The sequence below is a fragment of the Vicugna pacos genome, chromosome 19 (genome assembly GCF_048564905.1).
Source record: "Vicugna pacos chromosome 19, VicPac4, whole genome shotgun sequence".
Lineage (NCBI taxonomy): Eukaryota > Metazoa > Chordata > Mammalia > Artiodactyla > Camelidae > Vicugna > Vicugna pacos.
The window spans coordinates 46,586,170-46,607,970 of NC_133005.1; the positions used below are offsets into that span (position 1 = coordinate 46,586,170).

The 21,801-nt window shown below is 56.3% G+C and overlaps 2 protein-coding genes across 7 annotated transcripts in view; both read left to right on the forward strand.

Annotated features, from left to right (window-relative positions):
- Positions 1 to 792: 792 nt before the first annotated feature.
- Positions 793 to 17,635, forward strand: TPD52L2 (TPD52 like 2). 5 transcript variants are annotated; one of them, XM_015243919.3, is made up of 9 exons: positions 793 to 949; positions 3,383 to 3,528; positions 5,368 to 5,516; positions 6,258 to 6,317; positions 10,540 to 10,641; positions 13,567 to 13,593; positions 14,445 to 14,486; positions 15,530 to 15,578; positions 16,102 to 16,342. In XM_015243919.3, the coding sequence occupies exons 1-9, from the start codon at positions 931 to 933 to the stop codon at positions 16,195 to 16,197; spliced, it is 690 nt and encodes a 229-aa protein (XP_015099405.1). In that variant the 5' UTR covers positions 793 to 930; the 3' UTR covers positions 16,198 to 16,342. The 5 variants fall into 5 exon arrangements, with proteins under 5 accessions (XP_015099405.1, XP_072800701.1, XP_031543468.1 ...); XM_072944600.1 differs by lacking the exons at positions 15,530 to 15,578; positions 16,102 to 16,342 and adding an exon at positions 15,409 to 15,460; XM_031687605.2 differs by lacking the exon at positions 14,445 to 14,486 and having other exon boundaries at positions 794 to 949.
- A 3,016-nt stretch (positions 17,636 to 20,651) lies between these two features.
- DNAJC5 (DnaJ heat shock protein family (Hsp40) member C5) overlaps positions 20,652 to 21,801 on the forward strand; it is a 30,021-nt gene continuing 28,871 nt past the window's right edge. Inside the window, exon 1 of one of the 2 annotated variants that reach the window (XR_012061900.1) lies at positions 20,652 to 20,942. The gene's annotated coding sequence lies outside the window, so the exon portion shown is untranslated. The remainder of the gene's footprint in view (positions 20,943 to 21,801) is intronic. The other variant, XM_072944601.1, reaches the window with a different exon arrangement.

Consider the following 21,801-nt stretch of genomic DNA (forward strand, 5'->3'; position numbering starts at 1 on the left):
GGAATGGTCAGATCCTCAACGCTTTGAATACCATTAAAGAATGTGCTTGCAGAGACAATTAGTCAAAGGGGGGGAAGTCCTCGGACTTGTTATAGCGGGACCGGCATGTCTAATGGTTGCACACCTCTCCTTTGAGAAGTCTGGCAAACTTTCCTCCAGAGTCTGCCGCAGCTCGACTAGCTGTGTGGTGGGCAAGTTACTCTGGCCTCAGCTTCCTCATCTGTAAAGTGGGAGGGTCCCGCTTGGCTCACCGAGTTGCTGTGAAAAGGAAGTGAGAGAACGCGGGGGTGCGCGCGGCGCAGCGGCGCCTGCGGGGCAAGAGGAGAGCTCATGCTCGCTTTTTCCGCGCAACCGTCGTACAATCAACAACCCCCACAAAAAAGACGAACTCAAAAAAAAAAAAAGAAAAAGAAAAAGAAACTCCAAAGTCAGGGGGTCAGGCCTCGAAGGGATCTCAAACGTCCTGAGTCTGACCCGCCAAAATACCCTCGCAGGCAGCGGCAAAACCCCTCGAGACCTCCAAGAGGCTCAGCTCTGGCCTTCCATAGCGCCAAGGTGGACGGTCCTCCTACTTCCCACCTTTCCCGTGGTCCGTAGGACCGTTCTACCTGTGAGTCTCGCTGGTGGAGCTGGCCTTCCTTTCCGGCTTCGTCCGCAGCCTCGGCCAATCAAGTTGAAGCGGATGAACCCGGACTGCGCCAGGCAACGCCCTCATTGGACACCGCTCGTTGGGGGGTGGGGCGAAGGCAGAGAGCGCCTCAAAGCGGAAGTGGGTCGTCGCGCCGCTGATTACGTAATGCCGCGGCGGCTGGAGGCGGTTCCGCTGGCTGGTGTGTACGCGGCGAGCGATACCTGGTGCGGCCCGCTCGGCTCCCACAGCGCCCGCGACCCCGGCCTCGACGCCAGCTACGGCCTGGCCGCCGCCTGAACATGGACTCCGCCGGCCAAGGTACCCGCGGGCCCGGCGCCTCTGCCGCGGATTGGCCGGGCGTCGCGCGGCGGGCGCCGGACCGTCCAACTGCGCCTACCCACCCCGCGGCCTCTCTCCAGCTCCCAGGCTCCCGGCGTCGAAGCTACAGGCGGGTTTTCCGCCCCCGGCTGGGACCGCTGCGAGCTCTCGCTCCCCGGCGCCCTTCCCTCGCCTAGAATTCAGGTTTTCCTCACTCCGGGCAGTTCTTACTATGCCCCCGCCCGGCGCTTGCGTGGCCGGCCGCCCCTGCGCAAGGCCCCCGGGGATACTCCTTCTGGCCCTGGACCCGGGCTGAGGTGCTGTGCGCGGCTCCCAGGAGGGGAGGGGAAGTGCAGCCGTCCTTGCGTACGGCGCAGCGCCCCTTGGGTGGCAGCGCTGCTCTGAGCCCAGCCTACTTTGGGGTTGTCTCAAGGGGGAAAGGGTACAGTGAGTCAGGGGCACACCCAGCATACCAGGCCTATTTCTGGAACAGACACCCCAGACCAGTTTGGATGGCCGCTGAGGTGTGGAGCGGGCCCAGGAGATTAAAATCTCGAGTCTGTCTTTTGTTCTGGGTCTCTGGAGAGGACATGCTGAATTCCTACGTTGACATAGGTACACTGAGTAATTTCAGGATGCTCTTCTACTGTTGGACCTGTATCAGCATATTAATTTAAACGAACGAATTTTTTGAGTTCTGGTAGATTCTGTAAGTTTTTCAACTTTTGACTTACTTACAGAGTAGTTCAGCGTCAAAAGCCCCGGCTCTGATAAGTTCAGGAGGCTTTCCACTATTTGACTTGCATCTCTAATTTAGTTGAACATGGTCGCAAGCGCTGGGTTCTTGTCGCGAGAAAGGCAGAGAACATTTACTGAGCACTACTATGTGCCACACACCATGCTAAGCCTGTTTCCCAAGTCTTTTTCTGTGTTTAGGCTGGGATTGGTCCTTGTATTGCCCCCATTTTGCAGATGATGGTACGGTACAGGCTTAGCTGAGACTCACCAGGTGAAGGACTCTAGCCCCTGGTGTTGCCTGCTGCACCAGCCCATGCTTATTTTCTGTAGGCCCTTTGGTAAGACACTCTCCTGCCTGTCTCTCCTAAGTCAGGGTGTAGTGAGGCTGGTATCACACAGAGTGATTGTGCAGTGCCTAGCATGTTAGATAAGTGCCCATTTTCTATCTGGAGGTGATTTCCGTGGGATCCATTTTTAGCTTTACAGGCAGAAACTGTCTGAGGACCTTCATTTGTTCTTTAAAAACAGAAGAATTGTAGAGATTTTAAGGCATTTACTGAATTTGAGTAGGTTCAATATAACAGATACAGATATTAAAGTAAAAGCACATAGGCCGATCTCAGTTAAAAATCAGAGTCAGTTGATTAAAAAAAAAAGTGGCATGCTTCATTCAGTGAATATCTCTAGAGCACTAAGGAAGTGCACAGCTCCAGCCACGGGGGGACCTGGGAAGGGAGTGACACGGCCAACTAAATGCAGCATCTCTGATTTTTCGTGCATTCTACCTATTTTTAGCAGACTATGGCTTCTAGACTAGACAAACATCTGCAACGAAAGACACTTTTACCTCCTTCCAACCTTTATGCCTTTTATTTTAACTTATTTTTAAATGTGCCAGACACCATACAGAGCCCCTTCATGGAATGTGCTGTCCGTAAGGGAGCATATTTTCAATGCTGGTTGTATAAAAATACTAAACAGCCGTGCTCTAGAAATCGAAAAGAATTGAAGTACACCCATTTTTCCCTGCGTGGCATCTTAAACTTTTAGCATAGACAGGAAGATGCATTTAATGGGAAGAAAAGGTGTGTATGCAGGAATAAGAACCCGCCCTGGGTGTAGCAGAAGTGTGTGGAGGCAGTGTTCCTTCCGCACCTCCCTACCTGCTGTGGCCCCTTTGCTGTGGGTGCAGGTTGAAGACTTTGTTTTGCTGATTCCCTGTGGGGCTGCATGGCTGGCATGTGTTCTGTGTGTGTAACCTTAGCTTATGCTCTGGCAGAGCAGTGGATTGGTAAGTGCTGCTTGTTGTGTGTACAGCTGTATTAAGGTGCTTCACTCTAAAAAGTGGAAGATCTATTAGATCGGACTGCTTTGTTTGCAGCAGAGGTTTCCTGTCTCTGAAGATAGTATTCTTGAGGGAGACACCGGAGTTAGGGAATGGCTGCCTTGTGCCAGCACTTCTAGTGCCTGAAGAAGCATCTCAGGTAGCCTGAGAGGTGGCTGCCCTCAGTCTGGTGGCTCAAACCATCTTTACTGAACCTGTTAGAGAAGACATGTTGTCTCCACGGATCCCCCTGCCCCTTTCCCATAAACCTGCCCTTTCACCCTTGCTTCCTCCCTCAGTGGAGACCTCTGCCCTGTTTTCTCCCCTCCCACCTCTTACTTGACACTCTGACCACCTTTTGTCTCTGGCAGATATCAACCTGAACTCTCCCAACAAAGGTCTGCTCTCCGACTCCATGACGGATGTCCCTGTTGACACAGCAGTGGCTGCCCAGGCTCCTGCTGTTCAGGGTCTGACGGAGGCTGAGGAGGAGGAGCTCAGGGCCGAGCTTGCAAAGGTGCTGTGTCTTGGCCATCCATTGTGGGTGACTGTGAGGCTCTCTCAGGCTAACGAGGGGCCAGAGTGCTGGCTGTGCCCTGGAGAAGGTGCCCCGGAAGGTTGTCCTGGGGGCCCCACAGAAACTGCTCTCTGCACCCTTTGTCTGTATGTGTCTGGCACCTTGTAGGTGCCCCCAGAGGAGCCGGTCCACATGGGGACAATGGCTCAGAGCATACTATCTACTGGGAGTTCCTCTTGGAATTAACATGACATTTTCAAGACCCCACAGATGTAGCTGCCCCTGGATTTTCATTTTCCTTTTAAAAATGCTTGTCTTGTTAAAAAAAAAAAAAAAGCTTTAAGTGACCGTTTTAAAGCGAGAGTGTCTTGAGAGGAAATAGAGATTAAGAATTAAAGCCTCTAAGTATAATTTTTATTCAGACCAACTGCCAAGAGTGTTTCTTTTTGCAGCATGATATGGAGTCTGATAGTGACTCACTTGAGATTCCAGAATCTGGGGAAATGAAGTCGTCAGCACCTGACCGTAGCGTCCAGTCAGGCAGAGGCTGGAACACGCTGAGCACAGTTCTCTCCTCTGCCTTCAGAGACGAGCACATCTGCGTACATTCTGGGTCCAACCCTAGGTCTGAGCAGGGCTGGTCGTTTTCACCTCAACCTCAGTCCCGGGACAAGGTTTCAGATCATAGAGAAAGAGTGCAGCTATTTCTGAACTGAACAAAAGTTAAGGGGGGAGCAGCAAGAAGTCCCAGGAGACTTACACTTTGCCCTTTATCTCAGAACTTGTTGGTTTGGAGAATAAAACCACAGAGTCTTTTCAGAGTTGGGCTGCAAAGCAAAGAGCTCTTGTGTCACTTCACATTTAGGCTTGCATGTGCACATGCTGTTAAGCCCCCGTTAGTCAAGGCACTGTAAATGGAACACTGTAGTCTTGGTTGTCCTTGCTGGCGTGACTGATAATAGTTTGGCTTTAGATGACCCTGTATTTTGGGGGTTTTGTTTTAATATTTTCTAAAGGAAAATCTGGTGATATGCAGGGTTCTAGGCTGTTGCTAGTGCCTTCATCCAAACAGTCACTGTTTAAAGAAAGGGACTTTTTTTAGTAATGGCTGTCCATGTAGATGCTGAAAATATGGAGAACTCTAAGATAGGAAGGTTTCAAAGGATGCTCCCTTCTATGGTCACATTCTTTTATTCTGAAATATAAGGTTCCAGTCTTTATCGTCAAGATTGTTTCTGACTTCAGTGAAACAAACAAAGATTGTTTCTGTTGCCCAACTCAGACTGCACGAAAGGGAATTTGCCTTTTTCAAGGCCTGGGGCTGCCCTCAGGAACACAGATGTCATAAAAGGTTGTTTCTCTGTCACGTGGGTCTCTGGGCGTCTGTCCATCTGTCAGCTCTGCTTCCTTCCCACTGCCTATGAAATTACCCCGTGGTGCAGATGGGACCTGGCTGCCAGCAGTTCCACCCTCTGAGATCCAGGCCCAGACCCAGAGCCTGGACAGAAAGGGCTTCTCTATTCTAAGACCTATGACCAGTCCCAGGGAAGAGCTCTGACAGGCCTTGCTTCATCCCCACGGGTCGGTTGGCACTGCTATCCATAGCGCCACCGAAACACTTGGCTTGGGAGGATGGGGCAGTTCTCCGGAAGTTGAGGTGCTGGTACCGAATAAAAGCAGGACAGATGTCTGCTGTAGCCGACTCCTAAGATGAGTTACATTTCTGTAAATGGAAATTTTTCACATAATTCTGAGAAACCTCTCGTGCTGTGTGCATAAGGATGCTAGTCACTTTGTGTGGTAGTGATGTTAAATCATGTCGACTGTGTGCTTCTGCAGGTGGAGGAGGAAATCGTCACCCTGCGCCAGGTTCTGGCAGCCAAGGAGAGACACTGCGGGGAGCTGAGACGGAAGCTGGGCCTCTCCGCCCTGGAGGGCCTGAAGCAGAACCTGTCCAGGGGCTGGCACGACGTGCAGGTCTCCAGCGCGTGAGTACCTGCTCAGCTGTGTCCAGGGCGTCGAGCTCTTAGAAGGTGGCCATACTAGGTAGTCGTCCAAGCAGAAATTGACAGGAAGAATATGTTTTGGGTCTAAATTTGAGAAAACGCTAATTAGGCACTCAGTGAGACTGACTTGCCTGTGGTCCCTGTAGCCCAGTGTCCGCTGAAGTGGACATGAGTCCTTCCCATGAGCGTGATGTCACAGCCCCAGGACCTCTGACCCAGATGTGACTCAGCTCTCTGAATTTGGGGATTGCGGCTCTGTGGCTCCTCTGACACATATCCTCTGAGGTGGTGGGTGGGAAGTATTCCCCCGTCCAAGAAACCATGTCCCCACAGAAATATCAAATTAAATTTCATTAATTTCCCTGTGAAAAGCCCATTTCCTGCCTAGGAAGTTGTAGGTTTTGAATCCCAGAAGGTGACTGTCAGAGTAGTGTTTTGGGGCTACGGGCTGTGCCCCCTTACTCCCCAGGAGCCAGCTTAACATCAGATGGCTAGGTGCTCCCTTGGCCTGATGGGAAGAGGGCTGGTCAGCTCTACCCAGGCCTCACCTGGGCCTGCAGAGCAGGTGCTGGGCGGCGGCGGCGGCCCTTGTCTCAGCAGGCTGCAGGTGCGGTGTTCTTGCTGGCTGGTCCTTCTCTGTTTTCCCTTGGAATTTCACTGCAGGTCGAGACCTGAGTTGAAACAGGTTTTCTAAATAATTTACCACAGACTTTCTGTTTTTAGCTATGTGAAAACTTCTGAGAAACTTGGAGAGTGGAACGAGAAAGTGACGCAGTCGGACCTGTGAGTGCCTTTGCCACCAGCAGGCCCCTCCCCCTCCCCCCAACGCTCCTCTTAGGGACAAGGAGTTGTGCACACTCGGCACAAACCTTGTTTTGGTGTTTTCCTGGCTGTTTTATTTGTAATATAAAATTTCTCCTCTGAAACACAAATGAAACTATTCTTTCAGCTTTTCTGGAGTAGGGTGCAGACGCTAAGGGAAGTTCTTTCAGCCACCAGACCACACTGATAAGTCCCCTCTGCCTGACACGTGTCCCTCAGATAAGAGGCCTGGGGCGGACTTCGGTGGCATCTCTGGCTGGTGGCTACACCTTGGGCGCCACCTGGACTCCCCGCCCCCCCAAGACTGGCCCCAGCCATGTGTTCTCAAAGCTTCATCTGCGCTTCAGGGTGGGTCATGCTGGGGTGGGTGGGGTGCGGTGCAGGCCGTGCTAGTGAGATCTTGAAATAGGTCCTTTGGTCTGAGAGGCATGGAGCGATGGGCCACGCAGATGAGCTGAGTGCGAAATTCTCATGGGAAGTGTCTGTCAGAGCTTGGGTCCCACGTGCCTCCTGATGTTCTGTTGAGATCCTTGAGTGAGTTAATCGCACTTCCTTTACCTTTGCTCCAACCTGACCAGTGTTTTAAAGTAGTCGATTACCGGGATTTTTCCATCTTGTTTATAAGGAAGTGCTGTCGTGGTTGCTGGAGAACATGGGCCAAAAGGAAATGGTTGCTACCAGCCTGTCTTAGAGGTGCTGGAAGCTGGGTTGGCTGGCTGTGCAAGTGGAGCCTTTGCAGCCTGGGGTCACCAGGGGAGCTGGGCGCTGGGTGGGTCGGCGGTTGGAGTTTTATGCTGTTTGCTTGGCCTGGTGGGACAGCCGTTCCTTGCAGGCAGGCTCACAGTGCAGTCGAGCTGAAAATAATTTCAGGAGACCGTAGTGCTGTTCTGTAAAACGAGCTTATGTGAAGCTGCTGGATGCTGTTTCGCGTCATCAGGGTTGTGACTCCTCCAGAAGAAACGTGTGGCTCGGGTGTGTGCGTGTTTTGGCCCTTTCTGAGCACTTCGCCAGGCAGTGGCCATTCCCATGAGGTCTCAGCCCCGATTCTATTGGAGTTGTCAGAGCTGGAGGCCTTTCTGCAGCAACAGCCCACACGAGAACAACACAGCTCGGGATAGGGTTGCTGAAAACAGCTGCTCTGCAGCCCTGAGGGTGGCTGGTTGGTGCCTCCGCAGTGGTGGCCGCAGGAGCCTGCCCACACGATTACTGCCCAGGGCCTCTGCCAGGGAAGGTGCAACTGGAAGGAAGGGCCCTGGCTTTCTGGTGGAGGTTGTAGACTCCTTTAGCCCAGCTCGGCCCGAAGGGGAGGAAGTCAGGCTGTGTGCAGCCCTGGTGCTTCACTCCAGTGACGCAGTTAATGCTCACGAAACTTCTTCCCTCCACCAACTACTTTTAATTCAGTAGCCGTGCTCTGTTGTGGGGTGGTCACCAAATGGGATCCTTTTTATAGGTAGATCATAGCTGAAAGCATGCCTGGAGTGGATACCGATAATTCCACAGTCACTTGTTGGCACATTCTTTGGTCTCAGGTGACAGGAAGCTCAGCTCCAGATGATAGTATTGGCTGGCGGGGAGTGGTGCCTGGCCTGGCGAGAAGCCCCTGCTCCAGGCCTGCCTGAACAGGGCTCCGACCAGTGCTCCATCGCCCGTCCTTCCGCTTGCCCCTCTGTGTGTGGGGGTGCCTAGTGGGACGGGACTGTATCTTCCCAGCCTGCAGCCCCACCGCAAAATGGCCCGGTGTGGGCCTCACTGGATGTTCACTGTGGTCTGGGAGTTGTAACCTCTGACCAGTCAGATTGGGATCACATGCCCACCCAAGTGGGAGGTGGGGACAGCCCCCCAAAGGAAGATCCATTAGGTGCAGCTAGCAGATGCTTCACACTGACTGTCATGCCCACCGATAGTTGGGGGGGTCTGTTACCCTAAAAGGTAGAAGTAATTCCCAGAGGAGCTCTGGCCAGGGGAGCACGGCCTGGTGCCCTCAGCACGAATGGGGCTGAGTTACCTGGACACAGACTCTGTTTCTGCCCTAGTTTGGAGGTTCGTGTTTCTGAAGGAGTCGCTTGTGACACTTTGTTTCCATATCCCAGAAATGCTGAGGGCTGTGCCATGTGGGAAAGTGGCCCCCAGCGAGTACCTCTCCTGTTGGGGATTGGGTGCCCAGGCCCTTTTGGGTCACCTTCTGGATGCTCCTCGTCACCAAGGACTTTTCTCTGTGACGTGTTTCCCAAGCTTGGCCATGTGGGCCCAGATAGAGATTCTCTAAGGATTTTTCTTTAAATCTTTTGCTTCAGACTGTTCTACTTCAACAAACCACAGAGTGTTCACAAGATCTTATGTGTTTATTGTTTTGGGGAAAACTGGGCTTGGAGACGTGTTTGGAGTTTCTGTTTCTGAATCTCAATATCACGTATCATTAGTTACCTTGCACTTGGTGTTGTGGAAACCATGACGTGGCTCCAGGTACGCTGAAGGCTGTTTCTTGCAGGTGACCTTGACTCACTTTGACATGAAAGCAGTTCATCAGCCCAGCCCCCAGGGTTGGGATTGGGAGGCTCAAGCAGGCACTGCAGGTTTGGGGCCCCGCAGAAGGTTCTAGAGCCTTTCCTTGGCAGGCTGTGTTGTGGGGAATGTGCTGGTGCACCTGCCCAAGGTGCTCCTCCACCTCTGTTGCCACAGTCTTACTAGGCCCTGAGACAGGCCGCGGTGGAGGTGGCAGTTCTGGGTGAAGGTGCCTTCCGGGCACAGTCTGGGTGGAAGCCCTCTGAAAGCAGGCGTGGACTTCGGGTTTCAGTGAGAGTCAGCCGTGGCCTAGAATGGACCCTGCAGCTCTGCCCAGGTGGTCCCGTCTGGGCCCCGGCTGTGCAGACATCTGGGTTGCTGTGCAGGTGGTTGGAGTTCGAGTTCCGTGATAGTATCAGACTATCCCAGGGGAAGGAATTTCTGGAAGTCAGGTTTTTCTAAAGCCTGGGTTCAGAATTAGACGTCCTGATGGCTGTTGGATTTAGGAAGTCCCAAAGCAAGTTTTTCACTAAGGATTTTAGAAGTTATTTTCTCCCCATTATTCCAAAATTACTGGCTTTCCTGGAAACTAAGATAAACTCAGCAACTTAGTGACTTCAGGACATTCCACACTCTTGCTGGGAAGCAGCACAGGTTTTGAGTCCTGGGCCCTGCTGAGCAGCAGACAGTCCGAGGCCCCGCTGTGCTACGAGCCCACTGCTGACAGGAGGGAGGCCCTTGGGGGTACTTGGGCTGGGTCATCCCCACAGGAGGGGGCCCGCAGGGCGCAAGGTGGGAGGAGGGCCCCCAGCAGGTGTCAGTGGGTGGTGGGTGGGAAGGAGGGGCTGAGAAGCCCTGCTGCTGCTGCGCTGCTGCTTGGCCCAGTCCCCCGGGACCGGGACGGGTGGCCCCTGCATGGCCAGAGTAGGCTGGCATCTCAGGAGCCCTGCCGTCTCGAGCCGTTGTTGCTTCAGGGTTGCCAGGTTGGCCAGAAAGGAGCTCTGGGGTTCCGCTGCTGTGTCTTTCGCTTATGGTGGTAGCTGGTCGAGGGCTGCTGGCTCTGGATGTCAGCGCTCAAGGTTTCCTTGCTGTCCCTGTGGCTGAGGCACACTGCCTGTGCCGGTCCCTCCGCCGTTGAGGTCACAAGCCATCTTGTGTGGATGGTTGGGGCAGGATGGCATGGAACAGGCGGTCTCTGCTGTGAGCCCAGACCACCCCCTTGCACCGAGAACAGTGGTGTGAGGTGGAGGTAGGTTTCCCCAGATCTCCGAGGACGTTGTGTGGACAGTGCTGGAGGCTGGAGGGGCTCTTGGGGTCTGAGAGGGCCAGCACACCACAGACCACACACAGCGCGCCCCCATGGGTGTGGCTGAGCTCTTCTCCCCTCAGGGGACTTGTCTGCTCTGCTGCCCAGGGCCTCGGGCTCTGTGGGAGGACCGGAGAGCTGGGAGAAGTGAGTTTCCGAAGAGGTGGAGGAGAGCCTGGGCTACAGGGTTGTCGTGACCTGACAGTGTCACTTCTGTCCTTGACGCATGTCCCCCGGGTCCCTGAGACTGGATGCGTGCCCGTCCCCAGTGTCCAAGCTGACTCACTACCCCTCCTCTCTGGGTGCCTTGTCCTTAGTGTTCGGGCTGTGGCTGTGCCTTGTGTCTGGTTGGCTTAATCGGTGTTTCTCTTCCAGCTACAAGAAGACTCAGGAAACTCTCTCTCAGGCGGGACAGAAGACGTCAGCTGCCCTGTCCACCATGAGCTCTGCCATCAGCAGGAAGCTCGGAGACATGAGGTGAGACTCCTGGCCTGGCAGCTCTGCCCTGGCACCTGTGCTGGTTGGGTGAGGTGTTTGAGGTCTTATCCACTGGAGCATCTGCAGGAAGCCTGCCGGGGCCCCGGGGCTCAGATGCGCATGCCCCGGGCCTCTTAGCACCCGCAGATGTGGCCACACCGGCTTCAAACCAGTGGTTCGCAGACCCTTGTTTTCTATCTACTTTGCCATTTCTGTTTCTCAAGGTGGGGGGGGGCGGTCCCTGGTGTCTTTGGGTAACTTCGGTGTTGCGATTGGTGAAGGCGATGCGTCTGATTGAAGTTTCACAGAGAGAAGATGACTGGAGGCCGGGGGTGGGTGGTCGGCGTTGGCCATCGGAGCAGCAGTGAGGACACTCCAGGCCAAGTCGGTGTTTGTCAAGGTGTTTGCCTGACCTGCCCTCAGAGAGTGTGCAGACTAGGGCCTCAGACTGAGCGTCCTTTCCTGGAAGCTGGCGAGACCTTCTTGGCTGCCTGAGCACCTCCTGAGCAGGGCCTGGGGGTCAGGGAGTGCCCACCCCCAGCCTGATGGACACGCCTGCTCCAAGGCAGGGTTCACCCTGCTTTTCCTGCTCTGGGCTCCATGGCTGCATCTGCAGGGCCTCCCGAAGCCAGAAGCCAGGGCGTGAGTCCTGGCTCAGCTTCCTCCTCGCTGTGCCCTCAGGAGGGCCTCCCTCAGGGTTGCTAGGATGAACTGGTGAGTGACAGCGCATGGTGCAGGTCGTCACCAGCACCTGGGACTTGGCCCCTAGGTACCACTGCCCCGCCTACCCTGGCCCTTGACCCACGCTCGGGACCAGTCCCCTCACTTCTGAGTTTGAAGGAATGCCTCCCTGCAGCCCCCACCCCATCCTGGGGCTCCTGTCTCCTCAAAGCTGAGAACCCCGTGGTGTTGCCTGCGGGCTTGGCCTTGGGGGTCTACCCAGCCTTGACCTCTCGCCTCTTACCATTAGGTGGGCCCCCTTCCTGCCTGCTTGCTTAGGCATGTCCCTGCCTCACAGGCCTACAGTTGCCTTGGCCTCAGGGTGGGAGCTCTGCCCTGGCCCTCCGAGCCCTGGGCCCCTAGCCAAGCAGAGGACAGCCTGGGCCCAGAGCCGCACTCACCTTTTATCTTTGTTTGTGTCGTTACCCATCTCCTCTCTCACACCCCCAGCTTTTTATTTTGAACAATTTCAGACCTTTGGAGAAGCTGAACACCCAGTAGGCAGTCTGTGTCTAAGGAGCGCACCCCCCTCTGGGGGGCCCTGTGGGTCATTCTGCAGATGCAGGCCTTGCCCACCGTGGCTGTGATTTGGGCACAAGAGGCCCCCAAGCTGTGGCTCTGTGCCGACAGCAAGGAGGGTCTGTGGGACTGCTCCCGCAGGTGTCACCCTGGTCTGCTCGCACGTGACTGTGGGTGTGACCCTGTAACGAGTCACTGGACGTTAGCCTCCTGAGTCGGGCTGCAGAAGAGCTGGTGATAGGCTGATCACACGCCGCTGGTAGCCTGGCCAAGCTCCCAGGGGCTGCCGCAGAGGGAGCGGGCACTCCTGGCTATGCCTGCTCTCTCCCCAGAGCGTGGGCTGGTGCCAGGGAGTTTGAAGGAGGCAACACATCTGCTGTGCTTAAGTCACATCCTCTCCTAGGAACGTCCTCACACAGTTTTGAGTGTGTTCAGAGTGCTCTGGGTGGAAATCAGGCAAGAGGGCAGAGCCCTTGCTGCGCGTCGTGGTGGCCATCTCGATGGGGCGTTGTTCACACAGACTGCTTTTCCCTGGGAGGACAGTGACGTGACCCTGTTCTGTCTGCTCCTCTGCCCCCGAGCTCCCCTCAGAACCGGCTTGGCTGCTGACCCAGGACACTGAGCCGCAGGTCCCGTGCCCACCAGCCGAGGCGAGGGACCTGGTCGAGTTCACAGTGCCTGGAGCAGTCATCCTCTTTGCCGGGGTCTCACCCCAGGGACTCTCATCTGCCATTGGTTTTGTTCTCTTGTGTCTTCAGGGGAGCCCTGAACACAGGTGTCTCACGGTTCTTGATGTATCCTCTCACGTGTTCCTGTGGTCTTGCCATGCAGTCTCATGTGGTTTCTCAGGTCTCGTGAGATCCATTGGCCCCCATGGTTTAGAGCTCATGGCCGACAGAGTTCACCACTCCTTGAGAAGGCAAATCAGTCTCAGGGAGATTTCTGTCATGAGTTCAGGATTGGGTGATACCCCGTGGCCCACTGCATCGAGATGTTTGGGGCCAGGTCCTGCTAGACGCCCCACACCAGCTGGAGCGGCCCTGGTCTGAGGCTTTTTACATCCCCTGGGGCGTGAGGTGGTGGGAGTGGGGCAGGGACCTGGATTTGGATCAAAGGCTGGGTTAATGCAGGGTCGGGCCTCTGTCCTGCCGGGTGACTTTTGACAGGGCGCATGCTTCCTTCTCCCACTGAGAGGAGCAGGACCTGCAGCCCACCTGAGTGGTGCAAGCACAGCAGGCCATGTAACTGTCACTCCTGAAGTGACTGCTGTGTTGTGCCCCTGATCCCGTGCCAGCAGCAGCCCTTGGACACACTTGGGTTTCTAGGGTGGCTTCTGTCATCCCAGGTGATGGTGCAAGAAGTGCTGGGCCCAGGGGCGTCCCAGGCCCCTCTGCAGGGTGGTCTGCTCTGGCCTGTCTCCCGTCCCCGCTCTGCTCGCCTCTCTGGGCTTCTCTCCTCCAGCCTGTGCCCGGGCTCGGGTCCCTCATGTGGGACTGCATCCCAGAGGGCAGGGCGCCTGCTAGTCATGCCCACGAGGGAGCATCGGCCTCTCGGGGGTGGGACTTGGGGAGATGTCCTGTCCCTAGTGGTGTGAGGTCCCCGGGGTCCCTAGCAGAGGGGCCGGGGCAGGATGGGGCTCCCTTCCTAACGCTGCATTTCTTCTTTCCTGCTGCTGCCGCCTTTCAGGGCTCGGCCGTTCTCACACTCCTTTAGGTAAGACTGATGCTGGACACATCTGGGGAAGGCTTTTCTCTGACTCCGGGCAGGGTTGGTCCTGGCTGGCCTGTGGGAGGCTGTGCTGGGGGAGGGGTGAGGGGCCCAGCACAGAGAGGCGCCCAGGAGTCATCAGCAGTGAGGTGGAAGCGGGGCTCCTCCCCAGGCTCATGGATGGCGCTGTCTCCCACCCGCTCACCCAGCCTCACAGAGGGTGTGCATCAGCCTGCAGCTGAGTGTATTCCTGAAAGGGGGCGTGTTTGCACGGGAGGGGTCCTGCTGGCCCTCTCGCTGCTGTGCTCTCCCCTACCCCTCCTCCCCTGGAAGCAGTCCTGCCCCCTAGGATTGAGTTGGTCTCACTTCCTGCTGAGGCCCCTTTCTGCCCCGGGTGTGTGGGACCCAGTCTGACCGCCTCCCAAGCAGCCCTCGGGCGGCCTGGACTGCTCTTGCAGGCAGCACCAGCGCTCTTCCAGCTTGGAGGTCTGGAACACAGGCCAGAACAGCCATGGCTTTCCTGTTCTCCCTTGACCTGGCGGTTTCTCTTTAGCTTGCTGGAAGGCATGTGAGGACACCTGACAGCTCGCAGCACCAAAGTGTTGGTTGCGCCTGGGTTTAGGTCCTCTCCGTTCCACTGTTTCAGCGCCCCTCAGCGGTGTCACACTTCTGGGGCCACGAGGGGGCCACCTTGGGTCCAGTTTTCCTTGGGTGACGGCAGCCTCGCAAGGCTTCTTTGTAGTGGCCGGGGCTTTTTTCAGCCGCGCGGGCAGTTGGGGCAGCTCTCTGCCAGAGCAGGGCCGGTGGGCCGCCTCGAGATAACTCTCCTTCTCTGCTCCCGCCATGCTTCCGAGCAGCAGCGCCTCCATCCGCCACTCCATAAGCATGCCGGCCATGAGGTAATGTGTGCCCAACTCCTGAGCCCAGGCAGCCAGTGGAAGTCAGGGGAGCCAGGGGGCGGGGGTCTCCTGCTGGTCCACTTCCCACTCTCTGAACCCCTGCCGGCCTCCTCTCGGCTGAGGCCTGGGGACGACCCCTTCCAGGCTGCAGAGCTTGTGGAGATGAGGCTGAGAGGAACCATTGTGCCAGACTGGACTCCACCTGGAACTTTCTAGGGCCAGCCTTGGGGTTGGGCCAGGGAGGGGCAGAGAGGCTTGCACACAGGCTCCTCCCAGGAGCCTTAAGGTGTCTCCACGCCTTTTGTGAAAACTGGTCTGTATGTGGAGAACACCCAGAGCTGTGGCTGGTTTCTCCTTGAAGTCCCCACCCATGTTCTCCCCTGCTCCAGTGAAGCCTGGATCTTTACAGAGTTCCCGTCCCTGTTACAGGGGAACCTGCTGCGACGCTGTGCCCCAGAGCCAGCTGGGGGTCCTTGTCAGGCTGCCCCTAGAGGTCTGGAGGGCAGGGAGGCTCTGAGCCATTGAGGGAAGCTGGTTATATCAGAGGTTGCTGGGAGTGACTGGGGCTGGCCTGCTTTTTCCTCTGTCTCCTTCTCACTCTGCTCCCAGCATTGTCCTTGGTTTCCCCTTCGCTTGACTTCCGTGAGAGGAACACGTGGGACTTTTCATTACCCCAGTATGTGTGCATCTAGGGCACAGCATAAACGAGCCTGGCAGCCCACCTGCTGCCCAGTCGGGTCTGCTGTTCGCCCACGAGAAATCTGGGTTTCACTGGCTGGTGGCCTGCAGATCTTCTGTCCTGCAGTTGGTGGGTGTGGTTGACCTCGGGTCTGACCTGGGAAAGCCTCGGGGGCGACCTTGGCTGGGCTCTGCAGAGGGTGTGCCCTCTTCCCCCTTTTTTTGGCTTGTCCCAACGTTGCAGTGAGCTCTCTGGATCTGGCGGGATCTCCAGAGGATGACCCTGACCCTGAGGCCCTTCAGACTTAGGAGGGCAGCACAGCCATCTGCTCCTGTACCGACATGTCCTTCTTCTCTTTTTAAAGGAATTCTGCAACCTTCAAGTCATTTGAAGACCGAGTTGGGACCATAAAGGTAACAGTGCCTGGGCCACCTGGCCGGCCCTCCTGGTGGGGGTGACCTGTCACTTAGGTAAACTCGTTTAGTCAGTGTAGGTGCACGTGCTGTTATGGGAATTGACGCCGAGAGGCCTTGTTCCTTGTGCACAGATGAAATCCTGCAGTACCACAATCGGGGGTGGCACCGTCACAGTCAGGATAGAGTGCAGTCGTCCCCCCGGCACCCTGTCCCTGCCCTGCCTCTGGTAACCACTGACCTCTTTCCATTTCTGTAGTTTTTACCTTTTCGAGAACGTTGTGTAAGTGGAACATACAGTGTAGCCTTTTGGGGTTGGCTCTCTTCACGCTGCTTAATTCCCCAGAGAGACATCCAACCTGTTGCCTGTGTTGGTGACATGCCTTTTATATTGCTAAGCAGTGTCCATGTTACAGAAACTCAAGTGGAGATTGGAGTTTGAATTCCCAGCACAGGCCTAGGGTTTGCCAGGGCTGCGTGCTCTGTCTCATGTTTTTCTTTCTTGGTCTTTTCCCGTCTGTAGTCCAAGGTTGTCGGTGGCAGAGAGAATGGCAGTGACAGCCTTCCCTCCCCGTCTGGGAGTGGTGAAAAACCCCTGCCCGATCACACGCCTTTCTAAGCCCATAGAGGCTTTGCCCGGCCCCAGAACGAGCACACCCTCCTTGCCACAACTGCAGCTTCGCTCAGCGGGGCAGCCAGCCAGGCCGTGGCGAATGCACAGAACCGGTTTTGAGGACAATCTCGCATCCACATGGGGACGTGGCCGCTGCGCTCACATGGGTTAGAGAACACATCTTGTGTACAGATGCTTTCCACTGGGTCGGCAGGTGCAGCAGATCACTGTGCCATCCTGCCTTGGGGGCAGGAAGCAGGCAGGGTGGTGGGTCCCAAGGGGTCTAGAGCCAAAGCCCAGCCCTCTTTGGGAATCTTGTTCGTTGACCAGCCTGCTGAAAGGGTGGTACAGTGATGAGTGTAAAACACGTGGTGTTTGCTAACCCCTCCCTGAGTCTCAGGAGGAAGGGTCATCCAGGAAGCCCTGCCTGCTCTGCAGTTTTATTCAGAACGCTCAACAAGAAAACTGTCCGTTTTCTGAGACCTTCCAGAAGAGAAACTGAGCATCAGCAGCTGCCTGATTGTTACACTAACGATCTAGCTTTAACAAGAGCAAATTCTTCTATTTTTTAAATGCAGTGGGTTTTTTCAAAAATTAAACCTAAGCAAAGCAGCTTTAGCCTCATAGTTAGAAAATACTATTTCTCTGAACTCAATCTGAAATACACGCCTTACATCGCCTTATGCTTTATCTGTTTATGATGTTTTATACAAATGAGGGTTCCATTGTGGGTTTTGAGCACTCTAGAATTCTGCACCCAGCCAAGTGGCAGCATGCCTGTGCCAGTGGTGTGTTTGATTTCACAAATGCGCTCTGTCCCTCTATGAAACTCGCTTCTCTCTCCTTTCAGTGACCATGGCACTTCCCGCTGGCCAAAGAGCTCGTGGGCTGGTGGGGCGGGGGCCGTGCTGCCCCTGTGTGGGCCAGGCCTGGCTGGTGCATCACTGGTCAGCAGCCCCAGTCGGCCTGTGGGCTGCACGCCGGGGCATTGGGGTCAGCTGGGACTCTGCTGTCACCTTTTCTCAGGAGCTACAAAGATCTCTTTCCCGTTTGATGCTGCCATGTTCCGGCAGCTTTTCCCCAGGCCCCCTGTCTGGTGTGTCCAGAGGGGCAGCTCCGTGCCTTACTGGCTCTCGGCAGGCAGAGACTTCGCCTGCGTCTGTGCACTCCAGGGGAGGAGCCGTCAGCTTAGTGTCCGCCTTGGTTGGCGGTGATGTGCTCTCCGGTACCTGACTGCCTGCTAGTCACTTCAGACACCCTAGGTAGGGGGTGCAGTCCACGCTCGTGCCTTGGGAGGAACACCCATGTGTTCTTTCTCCAGGGTTAGAATCTCTCAGATGTGGTGTGGTGAGGAGGCAGGGTGTGGGGTGATAACTGATTTATCTTTTCCTTAAGTAAATAATGGGTGATTTGTCAATAAAGCATTCCTTTGGGGGAAAATCCACTTCAGCTTGCGTGGTGTGTCTTACTTCATTCAGGAAGGTGGCGAAAGGGGCAGGCAGACTGACACAGGCCTCCTTGGGAGAGGCACCAGGAAATAGATGGCCTCAGATGCAGACCCCAGGTCTTCAGTGCCTGGAGAGGATGTGTTGGTGACAAAGCTGTGGGGTCTCTGGAGAAGGGGTGCAGAGGTTGGGAAGGAGCTGGCCAGGAAACAGTTGAATCAGAGCTGGGCTGCCAGAGCTACGCAGGCTGGACACTCTGGCAGGAGGGTGGCCTCCCGGCCAGGACTCGCTCCACTGAAGGGCTTGGGCCTGCCGTGAGCACCCTTGCTCAGGGGGACAGGAGGAGGGGCTCACAGAGCGGGATGTGGGCGTCAGGAAGGAGAGGGTAATGCTGCTCGGGCCGGCCATCCCATCCTCACCTCCCCGCTCTGCTGGTGGGACTGCGAGGGCAACAGTGACGGGCAGATGACAGTCCTGAAGCAGCAGGCAGGTGCAGAGGGGAGATGAGCTGAGGGGAACAGAGAAGACATGGCAGGGCCCTCTGAGGGAGCAGCAGGCACACTGGTGGGGCCCCGGGGCGATTCGAGGACTTCTCTGTTAAGTGTTTTAAGGGAACCTGTCTACAGGATTCAGAGTTGAAACTAGACAAGAGGTGCCCATTCCCTCCCTGCCCCTGCCCACCTCCTGATGACTTCATCCTCCCCGTGTTATCCTCATGCAGAAACAGGCAAATGTGAGTGTGTATTCTCACTTCCTTCCCATTCTTACTCAAAAGATGGCTTACAACTTTCTGTGCTCTGCCTGGAGTGCTAGCTGCATCCATCCCCAGAACTTGGAGGGAGAGCCTCCCTTCTGCACTGCCCTAATGCTGGCCTGTGTCCGTTCACGTATCTGTTCCTGCTGTCCTGGGTGTGCCCGGGGATAAGGCCCTCTCCTGGGAGTATGAGACCTCCTTTGGGGTCAGAGAGCATGGCTTGCCCCAGATGCAACAGCAGGGAGTTACTGACTTGACCTGGTAGGAGATATGCGCTCCAGCACCACAGTCCAGCACAACAGTGAACTGGTACCAAGCTGGAAAAGCACCACTGCCTGCAGTCAACATTTAATGTTGTTTACGTTGGAAATGGGTTCTGCGTGGTTTTCATGTATTAAACATTTTGATGTCTTGTGGGTGAGAGTTTGCTAGGCTTTGCAGGGTACAAGGATGGCTGACATGGACCCAGCCCTCAGCCCTGACTTGTGAGATGAGCTTGAAGGACTGGAGGAAGCCGCGGGGCTGGTGGACCATGGGCACAGTTGCGGGGCTGGCATTGGAGGGTAGCTGTGGCACCTGCTCCCCTGAAATCTCAGTTCTTGGCCTCAGGGTGAGGATGAAGGGCCCACCTCGCCCAGTTAAAGGGCCTGCAAGGCACGGGGCTGGATTTCAGCCACCATCGACATTTGACAGTGTCCTCCCTGTCTTATTTGCTCCACACAGTTTGATTTGTTTATGAACACAATTGTAGTAATGTACTTTTTGTATAGATCATGCATCTTGCTCATCTTACTTTGAGGAGCTATCACAACTTTTTGATGCCGTTAGGTAGCCTTTGTTTACATCTCTTACAACTGTGTTGTCCCATTTGAGTGTGCTTACTTGTACAGTTGGGCAGATTTCCATTTTCACTGTTACAAATAACACCAGGAGCAGCTTAGTGCAAACCCTCTTCTCTGTATTGGGAAACATTTTCTTAGGAAGACTGTCCCTTGGGTGGAACTGTGAGGTCAAGGAGGGACTCACGAAGGCCTGCTCATTCATTCCTGCGGTGCCCAGCACAGGCTGAACACAGGTGCAGTCTGAAACTGGTACCAGGTCCACTTTGTTCTCTCATTCCTCCTGTGATTCTAGCTGGAAACCTTTCATTCTCTTGAATCAACAGACACAGAGGTTAATCTGGCCTTTCTGCTGCTTGGTTTTCATAAGCCTTTTCGTGTTGCCTGCTTCATGCTGCACAACTTACTGACCACCAGGAGACTTCTGAGCTGTCTCCACTTACAGGCCTCAAACCTGGGACAAATGGGCAGTTCCAGGCTGGCCTGATGGCAGAGGTGTAAGAAGAGGGCAGAGGTAGACAGGGCCGGAGCTTGTGAGCAAGGAGTTTGGATTTAGTCAGTGTGTCAAAGGAGCCTTGGATGTCTGTGTTAAGACGACTCCACTGACTGGAAAGTGGCCAACGAGCAAGTGTGCAAGGGAGGAGGCACGAGTGCTGAACAGAAAGATCTGGTTCGGATGGCTTCTAGGGTGAAAACTGGCACATCCCGGTGGACCAGGCACAGAGCAGGCATTCACTGAATGCGAGAACTGTTTCTGTTACAGGGAGTGAAAGGGAAGGGAGCTGGTACCGAGCAGGTCTCCCTTCCCTCCGGGGGACAAAGAGATGAGCGGGGTCGAGCCTGGACGGGGAGGAACGTGAGAGGAAGTTGGTTCTCCTGCCCTTCCAAGCCAGTTTGTAGGCGACTCTGGGAGGGTGGCTGGACAATGGCGGTGGCACTTCGGTGATTGGGCAGGCAGGCAGGAAGTCCCTTCTCCGCGCTGCAGGGATGAGCAAATGTCCGTCCCAAACAGTGGCTCAGGGGGCATTCAGCCTCCGGGTCAGCTCCGCTCCCAGCAGCTCCCTCTCCCGTTCTTCGACAAGAACAACTACGTTTTCTCAATCTTATGTAAAGCGCTGAGCGGACGCAGCTGCAAGACCAGTCCCCGTACCTCTCCTTCCGTGATGCCCGCCGCACCGCAGCCCCTGCCCGCCCACCGGAGAGCGGGAAGGCCCCGCCCCCGCGCCTAGGCCCCGCCCCTGCAGGGCGGCCGACGTTTCCAATTCTGCGGCGCGAGCTCCACCCACAGCTCCCCGGCCCCGCCCATGGGCTGTCCTTAGTGGCTCCGCCCCGTGTGGGGCGGAGTCTCGACGCGCGGCTGTCACGCACGGCTCCGCCCGGTGGGCGGAGCCTCTGGGCAGCGCTCTGGGCGCACGCGCCTCCTGCCAGCCCGCGGCTCCGACCCGCCGGCGCCCCCGTCCTTCCGGGAGCGCGCCCGCCGATGCGGGTGCGTGCGTGAGCGTGCGTGAGCGTGCGCGCCCCCGTCGCCTCTGCCGGTGCTACTCCCGCGCCCTCTTGCCACTGCCCCCGCCGCGGTCTCCGCCGCCGCCGCCGCCGCCGCAGCCGGTCCCGAGGCGCAGCCCCCGCTGAGGAGCGCGTCGGCCGGCCTCCCAGCAGCGCGGCGCAGGGAAGAGCGGAGCCGCGGAGCCGGCGGGCGGGCGGGCGCGCGGACAGGTGAGCTCGCGGCGGGCCGGCGGCCTTGCGTCGGGCCGGCGGGCGGGGACTCTGGGTGGCGGGGGCGCGGGTGAGGGGACGAGAGGGGCGTGGAGGACGAGCGGTGCGGGGGGACGGGGCCGCGCGCCCGCATTCGGAAATGGCGGCGACCCTCCGGGACGGGGGCGGCGGCCGGGCCCCAGGCGGCAGGAAGGCCCAGGCCGCGCGCGGTGGCCAGGCCGTCCGGGCCCGCGCTGGGGTCGTCGAGACCCCCAACCTGCGGCCGCGAGAGCTCGTCCCTCGAGGCAGCTCGCGCTTCGGGGCCGGGGTCTGCGCGAGGCGCCCCGGCCCCGGGCAGGGTCTTTCCCGTCCCGGGGGCCGGGAAGGCGAGAGCCGCCGGTTGCAGCAGCCACGTAACCTGTCCCCGGGTCATTACTCATACAGCTCGTGGACTTGAGCTTTGTTCCATGTCGCGCTGTAAATTAATCTTGTAGGTGCAGAACATTCTGTTTGTAAGAGAAACTGTTTTATCTGGCGCACAAGGACATTTCTTTCAGCGGTGCTTTGTGCTGTCGTCTTCAGGAGCGGGCATCAGGAACTCATCCCTTCAGGTTCCAACTTGTTTGTTGAATGGCTGGATTAAGGACTCCCTTTTTCATGCGCCTAAGAGGTGATTTCTCAAAATGCATTCAGTTGTGCCATGCAGGAAAGGGAAGCAAAGTTTCAGTTTTATTTCGGTTTTCAGGCCTAGGCGTGACAGGGGACAGTTTAACCAGCTGGCTGGAGCCTGATAGGCGGTGTGTGGGAGCTGCTGGACACCTTTGTCCTTACTTAGTTGTCTGTTTGAAAACTTTTAACGGCAAGAAGTTACACTGCCGCA

What these genes read in the sequence shown, in the direction of transcription:
- TPD52L2 (XM_031687608.2), top strand. An exon ending in TCAGGGCCGAGCTTGCAAAG is followed by an intron (nt 3,529 to 5,367) that starts GTGCTGTGTCTT and finishes GTGCTTCTGCAG; the next exon opens with GTGGAGGAGGAAATCGTCAC. An exon ending in AGGAAGCTCGGAGACATGAG is followed by an intron (nt 10,642 to 16,101) that starts GTGAGACTCCTG and finishes TCCCGTCTGTAG; the next exon opens with TCCAAGGTTGTCGGTGGCAG.